Below are 17,500 nucleotides of genomic sequence, written 5' to 3'. Positions count from 1 at the left end.
TCCTAACTGTCCTGGAGCTGGATATGTAGAACTATGAGGGCTTCCAACTCAGAGATCCTCCTGCCTCTGCCTCTTAAGTACTGGAATTAAAGGTGTATGCTGGGGCTAGAGAGATGGCTCAGAGGTTAAGAGCACAGACTGCTCTTCCAGAGGTCCTGAGTTCAATTCCTAGCAACCACATGGTGGCTCACAACCATCGGTAGTGGGATCCAAAGCCCTCTTCTGGTGTGTCTGAAGACAGCTACAGTGTACTCATATACATAAAATAAATAATTTTTTTTTTAAAGGTGTATGCTGCCGCACCTGGTCCAAAATATTTTTTTTTGTTTTTTGGGGTTTTTGTTTGTTTGTTTGTTTGTTTTTGAGACAGGGTTTCTCTGTGTAGCCCTGGCTGTCCTGGAACTCTCATTGTAGACCAGACTGGCTTTGAACTTGAAGATCTGACTGCCTTGCCTCCAAAGTGCTTGAATTAAAGGTGTGCACCACTACCAGGCTTAAACATTCTTAATGTTATAAAAGATTATTTTCCTTGCAATTCTCACAATGACAGAAACTGCTTGAGGCATAAGCTTGACAATGGTTAACACAAGCATGGTCCCTGTAAGCCTCACAATCCAGGGAGGGCTGGACATTATGGTTTACTTGGTAGAGAGATCACTAGCCTAGCATACCTGAGCTCCTGAGTTCTTTTCCTAGCAACAGAAAACAATCTTATCAGACACATCCTGTTTTCTCCTCCTACCCAAGGTCATCCCTCCAGAAAAGGTTGAGTTTACAAGGTACACTCCAGGCTCATTTCCCAGTGTCGGCTTCTCCCTCGTTATCCAGTACGGAGGTGAAGGGCACAAGTTTCAACTCCTCTCTCTGAGCTTTCCAAAAGTCCCCCGTGCACAGCGATCTAATGGACCTCCACGGCTACACTCTCAGACAGGGGCAGGAGTGACGCAGCCCCCTTTCCACAGGTGGGGGCAGGTGTTCTCACCGCTTTAGCTAATGCTTTTTGCACATGCACTGTCCTAAAACCCGTGAGGGTGTGGGGCTGGGGAAATAGGAGAGTAGGGAAAAGCACAGGGTCAGAAGTGCTCCGGGTGATAAGTGCAGAGATGGGGGTAGCACCGGGCGTGGCATCGAGGAGGGAGGAGCAGACCAGAGCCAGTCAGGGGAAGCCAAGCCCTCCAAAGTCAGAGTTGAGCCTCTCTCCCAGGAGGCCACCAGCGGTGGTACAAAGTGCAGAGTGCATCAAGGAGAGCTGCCTCCGCATGGCTCGGGCACTGACCTTCAACAGCTCCCACCCCATTCTGTTGACCATTGCCACCATACCCCAGTCCTCCTCTCCTTCCTTCTAAAACTTCCTGAGGGTGGAGCTGCCTGGCTCAGAAGCCCCCAGCGCGTGCTAAATGACAAAGGCCAGGCAGAAGGCTGTCCTTATCCTCTGCCTTGGTCTCGGCTCCAGGACTCAAGACCTGTCCCTCCCACTCACCTCATTTTTTATTCTCAGCCCAGATCCAGGTCCCAAACAGGACAAAGAACATGCCCAGCTAGGCATGGTAGTGCACACCAGTACTATCTAGGAGGCAGAGGCAAGAGGATTCCGAGGTCGAATCACATGTTATATGAACCTGTTTAAAAAGCAAAGCCCTCCCCATACCTTTTCATCTTCCCCTTTCTTTCTCAGCCTCCCCTCAGGCCTACATCCTGGCAGTTCTGTCTCTAACCCCTGAATTCCAAACCCGAGAGTCTCTGCTTTTCATTCCAGTCCCCCTTCCCTGTTCCGAGCACGCGGTCAGCCCCGTCGGCCTCTCACCGCACAGCACCCGCAGCCGCGAGGTCCCCAGCACGGGGTCCCAGCTTCATGAGCAGCCGCCGTGCCGCTGCAGAGATGATGCACAACCGCGGAGCCATGTTGGACCGGAGCAGGTTGGAGGAAGGCCACGCCCCAGCACAGTAGCGGAGGCAGGACTAGAGAAAACCACGCCCTCCCCTCGCCAGCCTCTCTTTCAAACACTACCAGGTGGGAGTCCCCTAAATCTACAGATGCACAATCCAAACCCACACCTTCGAGCTCTTGAAACTCTGCAGCTAACTGGCTCTGTTCTCTTGAATCACCTTTCCCCCTCTGTACCTGGGAATCTATCTCGATAATTGCAGGCGTCAAATGTCCTGCACATTCAGAAGATAAACTAAAGACAGTCTTTATACCCCTGAAATTGTTCATACACTATGCGTGCCTGTGACTTCCTTTCCTCCTTGGGCATTGGAGGTGGAACCCAGGACTTCACACGTGGCTAGGCAAGTGTTCTGTCTACATCTTGTGTTCTTCTGGGTCAGGGCATCAACAGACAATATTTATCTCATCAAAAGAACAAACTCTATAACAATTTTTAAAAGAGTGTGTGTGTGTGTGTGTGTGTGTGTGTGTGAGAGAGAGAGAGAGAGAGAGAGAGAGAGAGAGAGAATGTGCTTGTGGCTTGTGGAGGCCAGCGGCCTCTAATATCCTGGAGCTGGAGTTTTAAAGGAGGTTCTGAGACACTTTAATGTGCTGGAATCCAAACTCAGGTCTCCTCCAAGAGCTTTTAAAGCCTGAACTGTCTCTTCAGCCATTTAAGATGATGGTCAAGGCTCTGAGCAAGCAGGATGCTCTTTCTCAAAGCCTGAGTGTGATGGTGCTGAGACAAGAGGCTACAGAATTAAAAAAACAACAACCATCCAAAAAACCAATCTCCACCATCTATTCATCTGGGGCCCCTATATTTACTTTCTCAGCCCACACAAACAGGGCTGGATCCCTGCTGATCCCTGGGAGACCCAGGGACAGAGACACACCAGCGAAAAGAATGCCAACCCACCGACTGTAATTCCCAATCTGTGTGGCTGCGGTGCAGGGATTTACAGCTGGCATAACCAACTTCTAGAGTGCTTCAAACTGTAAGTCTGGCTAGCTAGGTCTCATCTAAGCTCTTGAGACACCAACGGTTTGCTGAACAAGTCCTATCTGTACCTCTTGGCAGCCAAGGCCTGGTGGAGCAGACAAATATCCAATCACTGCTGATGGAAACCTCCAGGTCAGAGATGTTAGCCATGCCCCTGGCCCCTCCCTCCATCAACTAGGCTACTCGTAAGTAAGTCCCAAGGGTCTTCTAGTCTATGCTTCCCCAACACTAGGGTTACAACCAACCTCCCCTGCTGTGGTGTGTTGGGAATCGAACTAAGGTCTTTGGGTTTATACTACCTGAGCTATCCCCATCCCAATAATTTAAATTTAAACTACGTGGTAATTTGGATGAGAATGACCATTTTAGGCTCATATGTTTAAATACTTGGTGTCCAGGTGGAGGAACTATCTGGGAAGATTAGAAGCTATGGCCTTGTTTGAAGGGCTGTGTCATCAAGCACAGATTTTGAGGTTTCAAAAGCCCAGTCATTTCCACTTACCTCTTTCTGCCTCTGCTTGTGGATCAAGATGTCAGCTCTCAGCTACTGCTCCAGCACCATGCCTGTCTTACCTGCTGCCATGCCCCCCTGCTATGTTGGTCATGGACTCTAAGCCTTTGGAACTTATGTAAGCCCACAACAAACTCTTCAAATATTGCCTTAATCATGGGTTTTATCACAGCTGTAGAAAGGCAACTGAGGGCAAAAGGTTTCTTCCTTTACTATGGCGGCAGCCATCAGGTGAGCCAAGATGGGTGCATACAAATGCATCTGGAAGCTATGGAGGAAGAAACAGTCTGACGTGATGTGCTTTCTTCTGAGGGTCCGCTGCTGGCAGTACCGCCAGCTCTCTGCGATGCACAGGGCTCCCCGCCCCACCCGGACTGATAAAGCGTGAAGACTGGGATACAAGGCGAAGCAAGGTTATGTCATTTACAGGAATCGTGTCTGCTGTGGTGGTCACAAACGCCTGGTCCCTGGACAGGCAACTTACAGCAAGCCTGTCCACCATGGTGTTAACCAGCTGAAATTTGCCCAAAGCCTTCAGTCTGTTGCTGAGGGGAGAGCTGGGCCCCATTGTGGGGCTTTGAGAGTCCTGAATTCCTACTGGGTTGGTGAAGATTTCACATATACATTGAGGTTATCCTCATTGATCCATTCCATAAAGCTATCAGAAGACATTCTGACACCCAGTGGATCACCAAACCAGTCCACAAGCACAGAGAGATGCGTGGGCTGACATCTGCTGGCCGAAAGAGCCATGGCCTTGGAAAGGGCCACAAGTTCCACCACACTATTGGTAGTTCTCGCTGTGCAGCCTGGAGAAGGCACAATACTCTCCAGCTCCACCGTTACCGCTAATACTCATGACATTTGTACAATTCATAGCCAATAAACAATTTAGGGCAGTCAAGAAAAAGAAAGAAAAAGAAAAGAAAGGCAACTAAGATGAACTGTGATTCTTTTTCCCCTGAGGTTTTTTTAACTAAAAAACTTTTATTTAATTTTATGTGTATGTGTACATGCATGAATGTACATACATGTACCACATGTATGTAGTGCCTGAGGAGATGAGAAGAGGTATCATGTCCCCTGGGAATAAAGTTGCAGATGGTTGTGAGCCATGATGAGGGTGCTGGAAACCAGATGCAGGTCCTCTGCAAGAGCAGTCAATGCACTTAATGCTAACCCATCTCTCCAGCCCTCCCTCTGAATTTTCTTAAGATGCTATAATGAGGCCGGGTGGTGGTGGTGCACGCCTTTAATCCCAGCACTTGGGAGGCCGAGGCAGGCAGATTTCTGAGTTCGAGGCCAGCCTGGTCTACCTAGTGAGTTCTAGGACAGCCAGGGCTACACAGATAAAATCTGTCTCCAAAAAAAAAAAAAAAAAAAAAAAAAAAAAAGATGCTACAATGAACACACATTATTTTGTGTGGTTTATTTACAAAGGAAACTGTGTATCAATGTGATAAACAGAACCAGACTGTTGTCTCAGCAGGTGGAACCATAGAAATAAATGTAGTGAAAGTTAGTGTTGAGGACTTAGCCAAGATGGCAGGCTGCCAACCTGTCGCTCCTGCTCTGTGAGAGCAAAGTGGTGGGCAGCAGAGACACTACAGGATCTGGAGAGTCTCTTCATGTTAGAAGTGTGATCTTGCGGGCAGTGGTGGCACACGACTTTAATCCCAGCACTTGGGAAGCAGAGGCAGGCAGATTTCTGAGTTCAAGGCCAGCCTGGTCTACAGAGTGAGTTCCAGGACAGCCAAGGCTATACAGAGAAACCCTGACTCAAAAAAAAAACAAAGAAAGAAAAAAAAAAGAAGTGTGATCTCCACAGGGTCCCCGTCCATTGCCACTCAGGAAAAACCCAGATGTTTAGACAGAGGACCACCAAATGGAGACATTGCTGTTGGCATGTAATGGGATCTGTTCTTCCTTAAGGAATCAAGAGGCTGAGTAGGGCAGTGGTAGCACATGCCTTTAATCCCAGCACTTGGGAGGCACAGGCAGGAGGATTTCTGTAAATTCGAGACCAGTCTGGTCTACAGAGCAAGTTCCAAGTCAACCAGGGCTACACACAGAAACCTTGTCTCTTAAAAAAGAGTCAAGAGACTGGAGAGATTGCTCAGCTCTTGAAGAGGACCTAGGATCCAGATTCCAGCACCCACACCCAGCACTTTACAATTGCTATAACTACAGTCCCAGGGGATTTGACCTCTTCTGACCTCCATGAACACTTTCACACATGTAATACACTAAATTTATGGAGGTATACACACACACAAATAAATAATAAAAATATCTCTCTCCTCTCTCTGTGTCTCTCTCTGTCTCTGTGTCTCTCTATCTCTGTCTGTCTATCTGTCTCTGTGTGTATATGTGTCTCTGTCTGTCTGTCTGTGTTTCTTTCTGTCTCTCTACCTCTCTCCAGAACTTACTCACACTGGCTCTGAACCTGCAATGCTTTTGCCTAAACCCCACAAATACCTGGAATTCCAGACCTACATCATTTGCTCAGTTGTCATCTTTAGATTTCACTGTGACACGATGAAATCTATATAAATAGTTGCTATGCTATATTGGCAAAAATGACAAGAAAAGCTCTCTTGTCCGCTTGCTCTTGTTCCTGCTCCTTACCCTCTCTCTCCCCATTCCTCTTCCCCTTCCCACATGCTCATGGCTGGCCTCTACTCCTCTACTCCCCACTTCTCTCTGCCTTTCTCTGTCTCTACTACCCACTCAACTCCCCTCCCCATGTCCTAAATAAAATCTATTCTATACTAAAGAAAAACATGACAAGTAAAAATCTGTACATAACCAACACACATAGATTTTTTTCCCCAAACGTTTCTAGCCCACAATTAGTTGACCACATCATTGCAAAATCCATGAAAGGCTAACTGTGAAAGAACCTTCCAGAAAGAAAGTTCAATCTAATCACAAAACAATCAAAGGCTGGAGGTACCAGTCACATTGTCTTACTTACTACAAGGGATTGTTTTTCAACAACAACAAAAAATTGAAATGTGTTGTCTTGGTGAGTTTTATGACATCTTTTGACCCTATAACGCACAGATCCTCTTGAGAATCAAGCCACAAGAATATGATGCACAGTCAGGAGGTGCTGGCCTACAGTAACCACCTCACCAAACCCCAGGATTCCATTTTGTTTAGTTTGGTTTTGCTTTATGAGACAGGATCTCACTTTGTATCACAGGCTGTACTTGGACTGGCTTGGAACTCACTCTGTATCCCAGGCTGGCCTTGGACTCACAGTAATTCTCTTGCCTCCTATTCCAAAGTCTTAATATTAAATCATGAGCCACCATACTTGGCATGAAGCCTGGGGTTTCTGAATGTCTCAGTCTTTTGTGGAGGTGGGAGAGGAGAAGGAAGGGAGAAAGGGGAAAAGAATGAAAGAAGGGGTTATCTGCAGCTTTTCTTGTTGATCTTTGTCTTTCTTTCTCTTCTGTTTCTTCCTTCCTTTTCTTTCTTCCTTTCTTTTTTCTTTCTTTTCCTTTTCTCCTTCTTCCTTTCCTTTCTTCCTTTTTTTCCCCTCCAGACAGGTTCCCTCAGTGTATCTCTGGCTGTTCTGGAACTCACATTGTAGACCAGGCAGACCTCAAACTCACAGAGATCTCCTGCCTCTGTCTGCCAGGACCAAAGATGTGTGTGCCACTATGGTATGGTCTTTGCCTTTCTAAAGGATTTTCCCTCCTTTTTCAATGTAAGCTGGAGTTAGATAGGAAGGTGAAACATGTTAGCTCTGAAACATACTAGGGGTGATGAAAGGCAGGTCTTACTCCCTATTCCATGTGAAATGTTTTGAGTGTTTGTCCCCCAGATTTCATATGCTAAAAGCCTAGTCCTTAAAGTTATACATAAGTGGCAATTGGAGCTGGAACTTTTGGAAGATGATGTGGTCATGAGGATGCTGACCTCATGAATGGTTAATAAATTCATTAATTTATTAGTGGGTTATTGAGGAAGCAGTTAGTAGTTATGACACTGCTGTACTGTAATACTAGGGTGTAGCTCATGAATAAGGCCTGGAATCTATCCCCAGAAACATGAAACAAATTTGGCTGTCTTGGCTTTTTCTTGCTATATGTTGTCCTGGGTCAACTCATGACTCTGTGGCATCCTGCCTAGCAAGACAGACCTCTCAGAGGCAGTCCCTCAACCTTGAGCTTTCCAGTGTTCAGAACTGCAATAAATAAATTTCTTTGTTTTTTCAATTACTGAGCCCCAATTATTTTGTTACAGCAATGGACAACAAACTCATATGAACAATGATATGTGGCAGTTAACTAGAGAGGTAGCTTCAACACCCTTACCTCTACTCTTAGTTAGAACAACGAACACAATCTAGTTTATATTGAAATGTCTCAGTTTTAATACAAATAGTCCCTTGTCCCAGGAACCACTCAGTCCCAAGAAAACGGGAAGGTGAAGTTACTTCAGTAATGGCTTTTCTATTCAGGATATTCAACTCCGTCCCAGAATCTTCTTGCTTCATGCCTGCTTGCTGAGCTACTCTACGACATGCAATGCTGGCAAAGGAACATCCACTGTGAACCTGTTCCTGTCCAACGACAGTGCATTCTGAGCAGCAAAATAGTTGGGCAAAAAAATCCACAAATAAAACTTCAGACCATTTCCATTGATGATAGAACAAACTATCACAAATCCTAGCCTCAAACAGAGAACACTAATTATGTCTAAAGGTCTTGTGGGAGCAGAATTCCAGCGCAAGGGGTTAATGAAGGAGGTGCTGACCTAGGGATGCCTAAAAGGTTGCAATTGGGATGTTGGTTCAGGCTGTGGTCACCTGAAGAACAAACTGAGGCTGGAGAGTACCTATCCATGGCAGGTCATAATTTAAAGCTAGTTCACAGCAGGAGGCCTCAGTTCTAGATGGCTATTTGGGTATTCTCTCATAGACACTGGTTTCCTCCAGATTAGCAGATCAAAGAGCCAGTAAGCTGATTCATTCAGGGACTTGGAAGTAGGTAGCACTCTGTTATTTCTGCATATCTGATGGTTACACGTTAGGCCTGATCAGTGTGGGAGGGAACTATACAAGAGTGAGAATACCAGCTGGGACTGTGTCTTAGTTAGGGTTTTACTGCTGTGAACAGACACCATGACCAAGGCAACTCTTTTTTTTTTTTTTTTTTTGTTTTGTTTTGTTTTTTCAAGACAGGGTTTCTCTGTGTAGTCCTGGCTGTCCTGGAACTCACTCTGTAGACCAGGCTAGCCTCAAACTCTCGAACTCAGAAATCCGCCTACCTCTGCCTCCCAAGTGCTGGGATTAAAGGCGTGCGCCACCACTGCTCGGCAACCAAGGCAACTCTTATAACATTTAATTGGGACAACATTTAATTGGGACAACATTTAATTGGGACTGGCTTACAAGTTCAGAAGTTCAGTTCATTATCATCAAGGCAGGAGCATGGCAGCATCCAGGCAGGGATGGTATAGGAGGAGCTGAGAGTTCTACATCTTGTTCCGGAAGAAAACAGGAAAAAACTGGCTCCCAAGCAGCTAGGATGAGGGTCTTAAAGCCCACGTCCATAGTGACACACCTACTCCAACAAGACCATACCTTCTAATGGTGCCATGCCCTAGGCCAAGCACATACAAACCATCACATCTTGTAATCCCAGCTACGAAGTGGCTGAGTTGGGTGGATCTTAAGTGCACAGGATGTCTGGGCCACAGAGTGAGTTTGAGGCCGGCTTGCACAGTTTAGTGAGACCATATCTCAAACTAAAAAAGTTAAAAGAGGGTTGAGGATATGGCTCACCAGTTGAACACTTGCCTAGGATACAAAGACCTTAGGTTCAACTCCTAATACCAAATATGTGAGTGCAAACATCCAAAAAGACCAAGGGCATATTGGAAGCTGGTTATTACAGTTAGGTCTCGAAGGAGGTCCAGCTTGGTGATTTGGATTTGACTCAGTTTCTCAAGCTCACCCTGAAGGTAGGACCCAGAGCAACAAGAATGCGAAGCAAGAACTTTACCCCTGTCCCCTCATGCATGTTCTACAAGCAAGCTTCCCCAGGACCTCAAATTCCTCCTGTCTCATGCCTTCTCCATCTTCCTTCCCATCATGCCCTGCTCTCTGAAGTCCCCTCCTGCCCAACCCCAAATATGAGCTCCCTCTCTCTCTGTCTCTCTGTCTCTGTCTCTCTCTGTCTCTCTGTCTCTCTGTCTCTCTCTCTCGTGCATCTCCCAACCATCCCTTCCCCCTCTGCAGGGAACAATCCTATGCTCTGAGCCTCCCTCCCTCCTTTCCTTCCTCCCCACTCCCTTCCTCCTTCCCTCCCTCCCTCCCACCCTCCCTCCTTCCCTCCCTCCATCTTCCTCCTTTCTTTATTTCTTTCCAAAATCACCCTCTTAGAATCAACCTTCATAACTCTTTGCCAAGGCCTGCTGTCCACTCATGAAATGAAATGAGAGGAGCCAGGGACAGAGACAGATGAGCAGCACTGGGCAGAGAGGAACAGGCAGGTTCATAAGTGTAAAATATGGACAAACCTGCCACCATCCATTCCCTGGGACAAATAGATCATCACTGAATAGGCTGCAGAAGAGCAAAGAGACAAATTATCCAGCTGTGGCTCTGTCACTGGCTCCTTATTGATGGGCTTTTATGCTCAGGCCCAACTGCTCTCAAAGAACTGTATCCTCCAGTTCCTATGGGACCCCAAACAGGAGGGACAGTGACTCAAAAGCTTTTGTCTTTGCTGGGGCATGAGACACATGACCAAGTCCCAGTCCTTTGGTCCTAGACATCATATGCAAATATGAATGGTGCTACTTTAACATAGTATTTACAGAAGCATGTTATTAATCATACACTCCCCCAAATAATACAAACACTCCCCCAAATTTATTTCAGGCATTGAATAGTTTCAAAGCTACTGGTAATGGAATGACTTACAATTGTGCTTACAAAATATTGCCACAAGGTGGCACCACTTTAGCCTGGACATGCATGCTAGCATCTTGTCTCTCCTGAGAGAGTCTGTTGCCGTAGTTTGGACTCTAGCAACTGCTTTTTGTGACTACTGAGCTGTCTTTTGGTCATTCACTTAGTATTAACTAGATAGCATCATATGAGCATGAGCAGAGTAGGTATTGGATGTGATAAAGCAAACTAGATAAAGTTTGAACAACCCATGGGACTGGTGGACAGAGATACAGTTGCAAAGGCACACAGCACCATCACAGGCAACAACATAGCAAGATAGCTGTGTAGATTTAAGAGTGATGTGAGAGCAGTTTACTTTGCCTTTGCATCCATTTTTATAGAGGAAAACAGGCCTTGGAACTCAGAGTTTTAAATTGTGATGTTTAAGGAAGCATCCTTGTTAAATATGATTTCCCCAAACTTCCCTAGCTATCCTGGCATAAAAATGGCTCCTAGAGAGAGCTCAGGCATACTGGCTGATACATCCCTAAAGAAGAGATTTAGCTCTCTCAACCCAAGTACCATGAAATGTGGCCTTATTTGGAAATAGTATTTCTTTTTCTTTTTTTTAAGATTTATTTATTTTAGCCAGGCGGTGGTGGCGCACACCTTTAATCCCAGCACTTGGGAGGCAGAGGCAGGCGGATTTCTGAGTTCGAAGCCAGCCTGGTCTACAGAGTTCGTTCCAGGACAGCCAGAGCTACACAGAGAAACCCTGTCTCAAAAAAAAAAAAAAAGATGTATTTATTTTACTTATGTGAGTATACTGTCACTGTCTTCAGACAAACCAGAAGAGGGCATCAGATCTCATTACAGATGGCTGTGGGGGCTGAAGAGATGGCTCAGCGATTAAGAGCACTGACTGCTCTTCCGGAGGTCATGAGTTCAAATCTCAGCAACCACATGGTGGCTCACAACCATCCATAATGAGATCTGATACCCTCTTATGGGGTGTCTGAAGACAGCTACAGTGTACTTACATAAAATAAATAAAAACCTTTGGGCTGGAGAGAGCGAGGCTGGATCGAGAGAGAGAAGGGAGGGGGGGACGGAAGATGGTTGTGAGCCACCACGTGGTTGCTGGGATTTGAACTCAGGACCTCTGGAAGAGCAGATAGTGCTCTTAACTACTGAATCATCTCTCCAGGCCAGAAATAGTGTTTCTTAAGGGTTGTTTTTTAAATGTTTAATCCCCCCCCCTTCTTCTGTGGACAACTTTCAGGAGTCAGTTCTCTCCTTTCACCATAGGCTCTGGAGTTCAGACTCAGGTTGTTAGGTTTTCCATGCCAAGCACTTTCGATTACTGAGCCGTCAACTCTGCCCATTTTGTTTGTTTGCTTGTATGGGTTTTATTGTTGTTTATCTTTTTTTTTTTTTCCAAGACAGGATTTCTCTGTGTATCCCTGGCTGTCCTAGAACTCACTCTGTAGACCAGGCTGGCCTTGAACTCACAGAAATTTTCCCGCTTCTGCAACTGCAGCACCACTACTTGGCTTAGTTTGGATTTTCTTGAGAAACAGTCTTTGCCATGTAACCCAGATTGGCCTCAAATTTATAATCCTTCTGCCTCAGCCTCCTGAGAGCTGTGATTATAGGTATGTACTATCATGCTTGGCTCCTGAATTTAGAATCTTCTCCCCCACCTCCCGCCACAGGAACTAACTCTGTAGACGGGGTTCGCTTCAAACTCACAGACATCTGCCTGTGTCTGCATTCACCATCACTGCCCAGTGAATTTAGGGTCCTAACAGGGGTAATCAAATAATTTGGAAGCTGATCCAGAACATTTGACCCAATTTTGAGGTCAGCCTGCCTAGGTTACATGGTGAGTTCCAAAGCAGACTTGACTACTGAGTGAACCATATCTCTAAAAAAGGGAAGGGGAGGGCAGGGTAGAGAGCTAGCTCAGCAGTTACGAGTTTATACTGCAGCTCCAGGCCATCAGACACCACTGGCTCCCACAGCACCCAAGCCAACCTGCACAGATACAGACATATTCACTTATTTAAAAAAAAAAACCCATAATCAAATGAAACTGAGGTCATTAAAAAGATCCCTGGGTGGCTTGAGTGGGAATAGCTCCCGTAGGATCATATGTTTGAATACTTGATTCCTAGTTGGTAGCACACACCTTTAATCCCAGCAGTTGGGAGGGAGAAGCACAAGGATCTCTTTGAGTTCAAGGCCAGTCTGGTCTACAGAGCCAGTTCCAGGACAGCCAGGCTTGCAAAGAGAGATCTATTGGGTTTCAGATCCAGGACAAGCGGCTCTGGTGCCTGCCTCCAGATTCCCCCAGCATCCCTCCGTCCCTGCCTCTGGAAAGGTAAAGCAGGCACACTCTGCCTGCCCACTACCCTGAACCTTACAGTCCACGGACTGGGCTTCCTCTCCAGAGGCTATATTCCCTTTATAATGCAGACATCACACTCCACTCCCATGGTAATTTTTCTAGCCCCCTTTTTGGGACCAATGAAACTGCTCAAGAGCTGCCCCCAATAAACCTGCCTTTATGCTCTTAATTTGGCTTGAATTGGCTTATTTCCTTGGTAGAGAAAGCCAATTAAGACCCTGTCTTGGGGAAAAAAAAAAAAAAAGGTCTTGGAAGAGGTATGCCACTAGGGGTGAACATTGAGGTTTCAAAAGACAAGACATAAAATAAATAAATAAATAAATAAATAAATAAATAAATAAATAAAAAATAAAAAAAACAAAAAAACAAAAGACGAGACATTCTTGGGGTGCCTCTCCCTGCTTCCTGCTCGAAGATCAAGCTCTCAGCTATTACTGCCATCATGCTCTGCCATTGTGGACTCTACCCCACTGAAACAGTAGGCCCAATTAAATGCTTTCTGTTCTAGAAGTTGCCTTGGTCATGGTATTTTGTCACAGCAGTAGGTGTTTTAATAAAAAGGGGGAATCTGGCTAGTGCTAGGGAAAACAGTGTGAAGAAACCTGAGAAGAGGCTTTACAAAGAAAGGCAATCTGCTGCCACAAGCCTGTTTAGGGCCACGAGAAGCTGGAAAGATGAGGGAGGGTCTTTCCCTTTGTAGGCAGCACAGGAAATGCAGTCTCGATTGACACCTTAGTCTCAGACTCAGAGCCTTTAGAGCTGTAAGACAAGGAGATTCCTTCCTTTTTCTTGGGTTTGTGTGTGTGTGTGTGTGTGTGTGTGTGTGTGTGTGTGCACTAGAGAGTGCATGCAGATCACAGCACGTGAGGAAGTCAGAAGGCAACCTTGGGTGTTAACCCCTGCCTTCTAGCTTGTCTAGAAGAACCTGTCTGGGGCAGGTTTTCTGTAGTGGGAATTCTGGAATTTTGGTTTCTTTTAAAAACACAGAAATAGCCGGGCAGTGGTGGCACACGCCTTTAATCCCAGCACTTGAGAGGCAGAGGCAGGCGGATTTCAGAGTTCAAGGCCAGCCTGGTCTACAGAGTGAGTTCCAGGACAGCCAGTACTACACAGAGAAACCCTGTCTCCAAAAACCAAACCAAAAACAAAAAAAACAAAAAAAAAAACCCACAGAAATATTATAAGAATGGCCTTTTTTTTTTTTTTTTTAAATCCCAGGTGTGGGGATGTGGGGCTGCTTTGGACTGTTCAGAGCAGCTGCCTCATGCTCTAGAGATGGCATGGTTTTGCCAGCAGCAGATAATTTCTGCGATTGTGTGGCATTTGGGATTCTAGGAACTTTTCAGAGAATATATCGATGTTAATACACTGATTAGTTGTTGTTGGTTTAGGAACATTGATTGTGATTTGCAAGTAGCCTTGGTCAAAGAAGAAACAAAAGGAGAGAATTAGATTCAGGGGTTTTCCTATTTCATCTCTCCCCTGTATCCTTGTTTCTCTCCTATCTAGTGTTGGGAATTAAAATTGGGAGGATAAAGAATAGGGGAGAAGATCCCACAAAGTAGCCAAGACCAGCCACAGTTCTCTTTGTTGTTTGGTGCTCCATTCACTAAGCATCTCCCAAGGCTCTCAAACTTCAGAGATTCTCCTGTCTTTACCTCAATGTCCCTACAGGAGGGTTGGGGTCACTTGAGCACTATTGTTGCCTGACTTTGACATGGGTTTTGGGATTCAAACTCAAGTCCTCATGCTGTATAGCAAGCATGTTACCCACTGAGCCATTTCCCCTGCTTGAAACTTCTGTGTTTCTAGGTGACCCATTTAATGATGCTTTGGTACAAGTGGCCTTAGAAAACTAATAGAATATCACCCCAAACCCAAAGTATCAGCCTGCAAGGAATGCCTGTAATCCCAGGACTCAGGAGCCTGAGGCAGAAAGAGCTAAAATTCAAGGTCAGACTGTTTCAAACAGTGAGACCAATGCCTTAAAAACAAAGTATCAATTTATGCAACAAAGAAACAGCAGTGAATTGGGAATTAGACAGTGGCTTCTGTAGACAAGGTCCTTTTCCTCCATAAGCATGCTTTCCTTAAACAACCGTGGGCCCAGAGCCAGAGCAGTATAAGCTGAAGAAAGAGGTGATTCACCTTCCAGGTGAGCAGGGTAGGGCAGGGCAGGGCAAGATTTCCTCACAGCACTCAACAGGATGTAGTTAAAACATGGATTTTCATTTCTGAAATTTAACATTTAACATTTCCAGATTACAGTTGAGCAAGGGACTGCTATATTTTCAACAATGTTTCTCTCTGTCTTGGTTATGGTTTTACTGCTGTGACCAGACACCATGACCAAGGCAACTCTTGTTTTTTTGTTTTGTTTCGAGACAGGGTTTCTCTGTGTAGTCCTGGCTGTCCTGGAACTCACTCTGTAGACCAGGCTAGCCTCAAACTCTCGAACTCAGAAATCCGCCTGCCTCTGCCTCTCAAGTGCTGGGATTAAAGGCGTGCGCCACCACCGCCCGGCAAGGCAACTCTTATAAGGACAACATTTAATTGGGGCTGGCTTACAGGATCAGAGATTCAGTCCATTATCATCAAGGTGGGAGCATGGCAACATCCAGGCAGGCATAGTGCAGGAGGAGCTGAAAGTTCTACATCTTTATCTGGAGGCAGCTACCAGAATACTGGCCTCCAAGCAGCTAGCATGAGGGTCTTAAAACCCACACCCACAGTGACACGCCTACTCCAACAGGGCCACACCTTCTAATAGTGCCACTCCCTGGGCCGAGCATATGCGAACCACCACACTACCCCTGCTCTTTCACATGGAAGTTATCTGCAGCTTATTTTCTTTCAAACTCAGAGTCTCAGCCAGGCATGGCGGTTCAAGCCTTTATTTAATCCCTCTCAAGGCAGAGGCAGGCAGATCTTTGTAAGTTGCACTGAGTTCTAGACCAGGCAGGGTTACAAAGTCAGATTCTATTTCAAACAAAACAAAAACCAACTCAGTGCCTCAGAGTGGTACTTCAGGAAAGCATCCCCACCATGAAAAGATCACCAGGGCCAGCTTTGTCCAATGAGTCAGCTCACCTCCCTGAGCCTCGAGTAGCTAGTAAGGAAGAACCTCTATGTTTATGTGGCTTTTCTCTCCACCCCATCCGCAAAGCAATGCAATGTAGCTTACCGAAATACATCCAGAAGCTGAGTGTGTGTTCTTAGTATTTTGTGGGCTGAGGGAGGGGATATTGAATTCCAGCCCAGGGTGGGATATTTGTTTAGATGTTCTTCCCAAAACCAAAAATGAAATTCCAGAACATTAGAAAATAGAAGTCAAAGCCACACTGAGAGACATTTGGCAAATAATCGGCTGACTCATAAAATACAAGGACAGACTGTAGGAGTCTTACAGGCTGTAGGAGAGGAAGGAGAAATAACTAAGTGTTACATTGGATTCTACATTGGATCTAGAAACAGCAAAGGGACAGTAATGAAAAAAAAACCCTATTGCTATCGAAATAGCAATAAAGTCTTTAATGAGATGTAGTGTCTCAACGTTGCTATTTTTCTGTAGTGCTGGGAGTTGAAGTCAGGAAATCTCATGCTAGGCAAGGACTCTACCAGTGTTCATGAAAACCTGAGAGTCAAGCTGGGCAGTGGTGGCGCACGCCTTTAATCCCAGCACTTGGGAGGCAGAGGCAGGTGGATTTCTGAGTTCGAGGCCAGCCTGGTCTACAGAGTGAGTTCCAGGACAGCCAGGGGTATACAGAGAAACTCTGTCTCGAAAAACCAAAAAAAAAAAAAAAAAAACCAACAACCTGAGAGTCACAAAAACAAACAAACAAAAACTGGTTCTACAATTTTGAGACATATTTGAAGCAAGCTTTAATTAAATATTGACCAGGATGATGGGCTCTGACTAGGACCATTCAGCGTGCCCAGGAAATGGTGACAAGTCACATTTTGCAGAGGCTTCTAAAGGTGAAACCATAAGGCTACCATATTTCCCATCAGGTCCAATCAGTGGCAAGCATATATCTTGACATACTTTGTACCTGCCCCTTGCACCCAATCAGGGGCAAGCATTCATCTTGACGTAGTTCCTGTCCATGTACCTCCCACCCACGTGTGATCAAGCATATCCAGTGCAGATGGGTTAGGCAAACAGGACAAACAGGAATATATCCTTAACTGTCTTGACTGCAAAGAAAATCCTTAACCTGCAAGGTGTAGTTTTCCTGTTTTGGTCTTGCATTATATTGCAAGGTGTACTGTTCTGCTTCCTGTTTGGTCTCACATGATTGATGCATCCCCCATCTGACTTTCTCTCTTCCTAACCTTCCTTCCTTCCTTCTTCCATATGTCTTGCATACCCAGGCTGCCCCTGAACACATCATCTCCTTGTCACAGCCCCACTCCCCCCTAGAGCCCATTTATGCCTATACATTTATGCCTATACAACCCAGGCATTACCTGGGTGTCTGCCACTGTGGCAAACCGCTCTTTGTTCTGCTGTTTAGTTTTAGAGCTGGAGACTGATGTCTCATTATGTTACCGATGTCATTCACGGTTCCGACTGACTACTGATCATGTGTATTTGACCTGCTCCACGTGGCCCTCATGGTCCTGAGGTCATTCGTGCATCCTTAACAAATACAGAGTCCCTCCTTGTACCCACCACAGTCGCTCACCGCACTGTTTACTAGTTAGTCCCTCCTTGTACCCACCACAGTCGCTCA

At 45.7% G+C, this 17,500-nt stretch overlaps 1 protein-coding gene and 1 pseudogene across 1 annotated transcript in view; one reads left to right on the top strand and one right to left on the bottom strand.

The window, feature by feature from the left end:
- Window positions 1–1,908, bottom strand: part of Nipsnap1 (nipsnap homolog 1) — a 20,102-nt gene extending 18,194 nt beyond the window's left edge. Inside the window, exon 1 of the mRNA XM_028758113.1 lies at window positions 1,805–1,908. Coding sequence (XP_028613946.1) covers window positions 1,805–1,902 — 98 coding nt within the window. The 5' untranslated portion in view covers window positions 1,903–1,908. The remainder of the gene's footprint in view (window positions 1–1,804) is intronic.
- A 1,774-nt stretch (window positions 1,909–3,682) lies between these two features.
- Window positions 3,683–4,293, top strand: LOC114613088 (annotated as a pseudogene).
- The last annotated feature ends 13,207 nt before the right edge of the window (window positions 4,294–17,500 follow it).

This window comes from Grammomys surdaster, unplaced genomic scaffold (assembly GCF_004785775.1).
Source record: "Grammomys surdaster isolate TR1022 unplaced genomic scaffold, NIH_TR_1.0 126187, whole genome shotgun sequence".
NCBI classification, from domain to species: Eukaryota; Metazoa; Chordata; class Mammalia; order Rodentia; family Muridae; genus Grammomys; species Grammomys surdaster.
The sequence above is the reverse complement of the archived record's forward strand: the minus strand, read 5'-3'. Positions and strand labels throughout refer to the sequence as shown.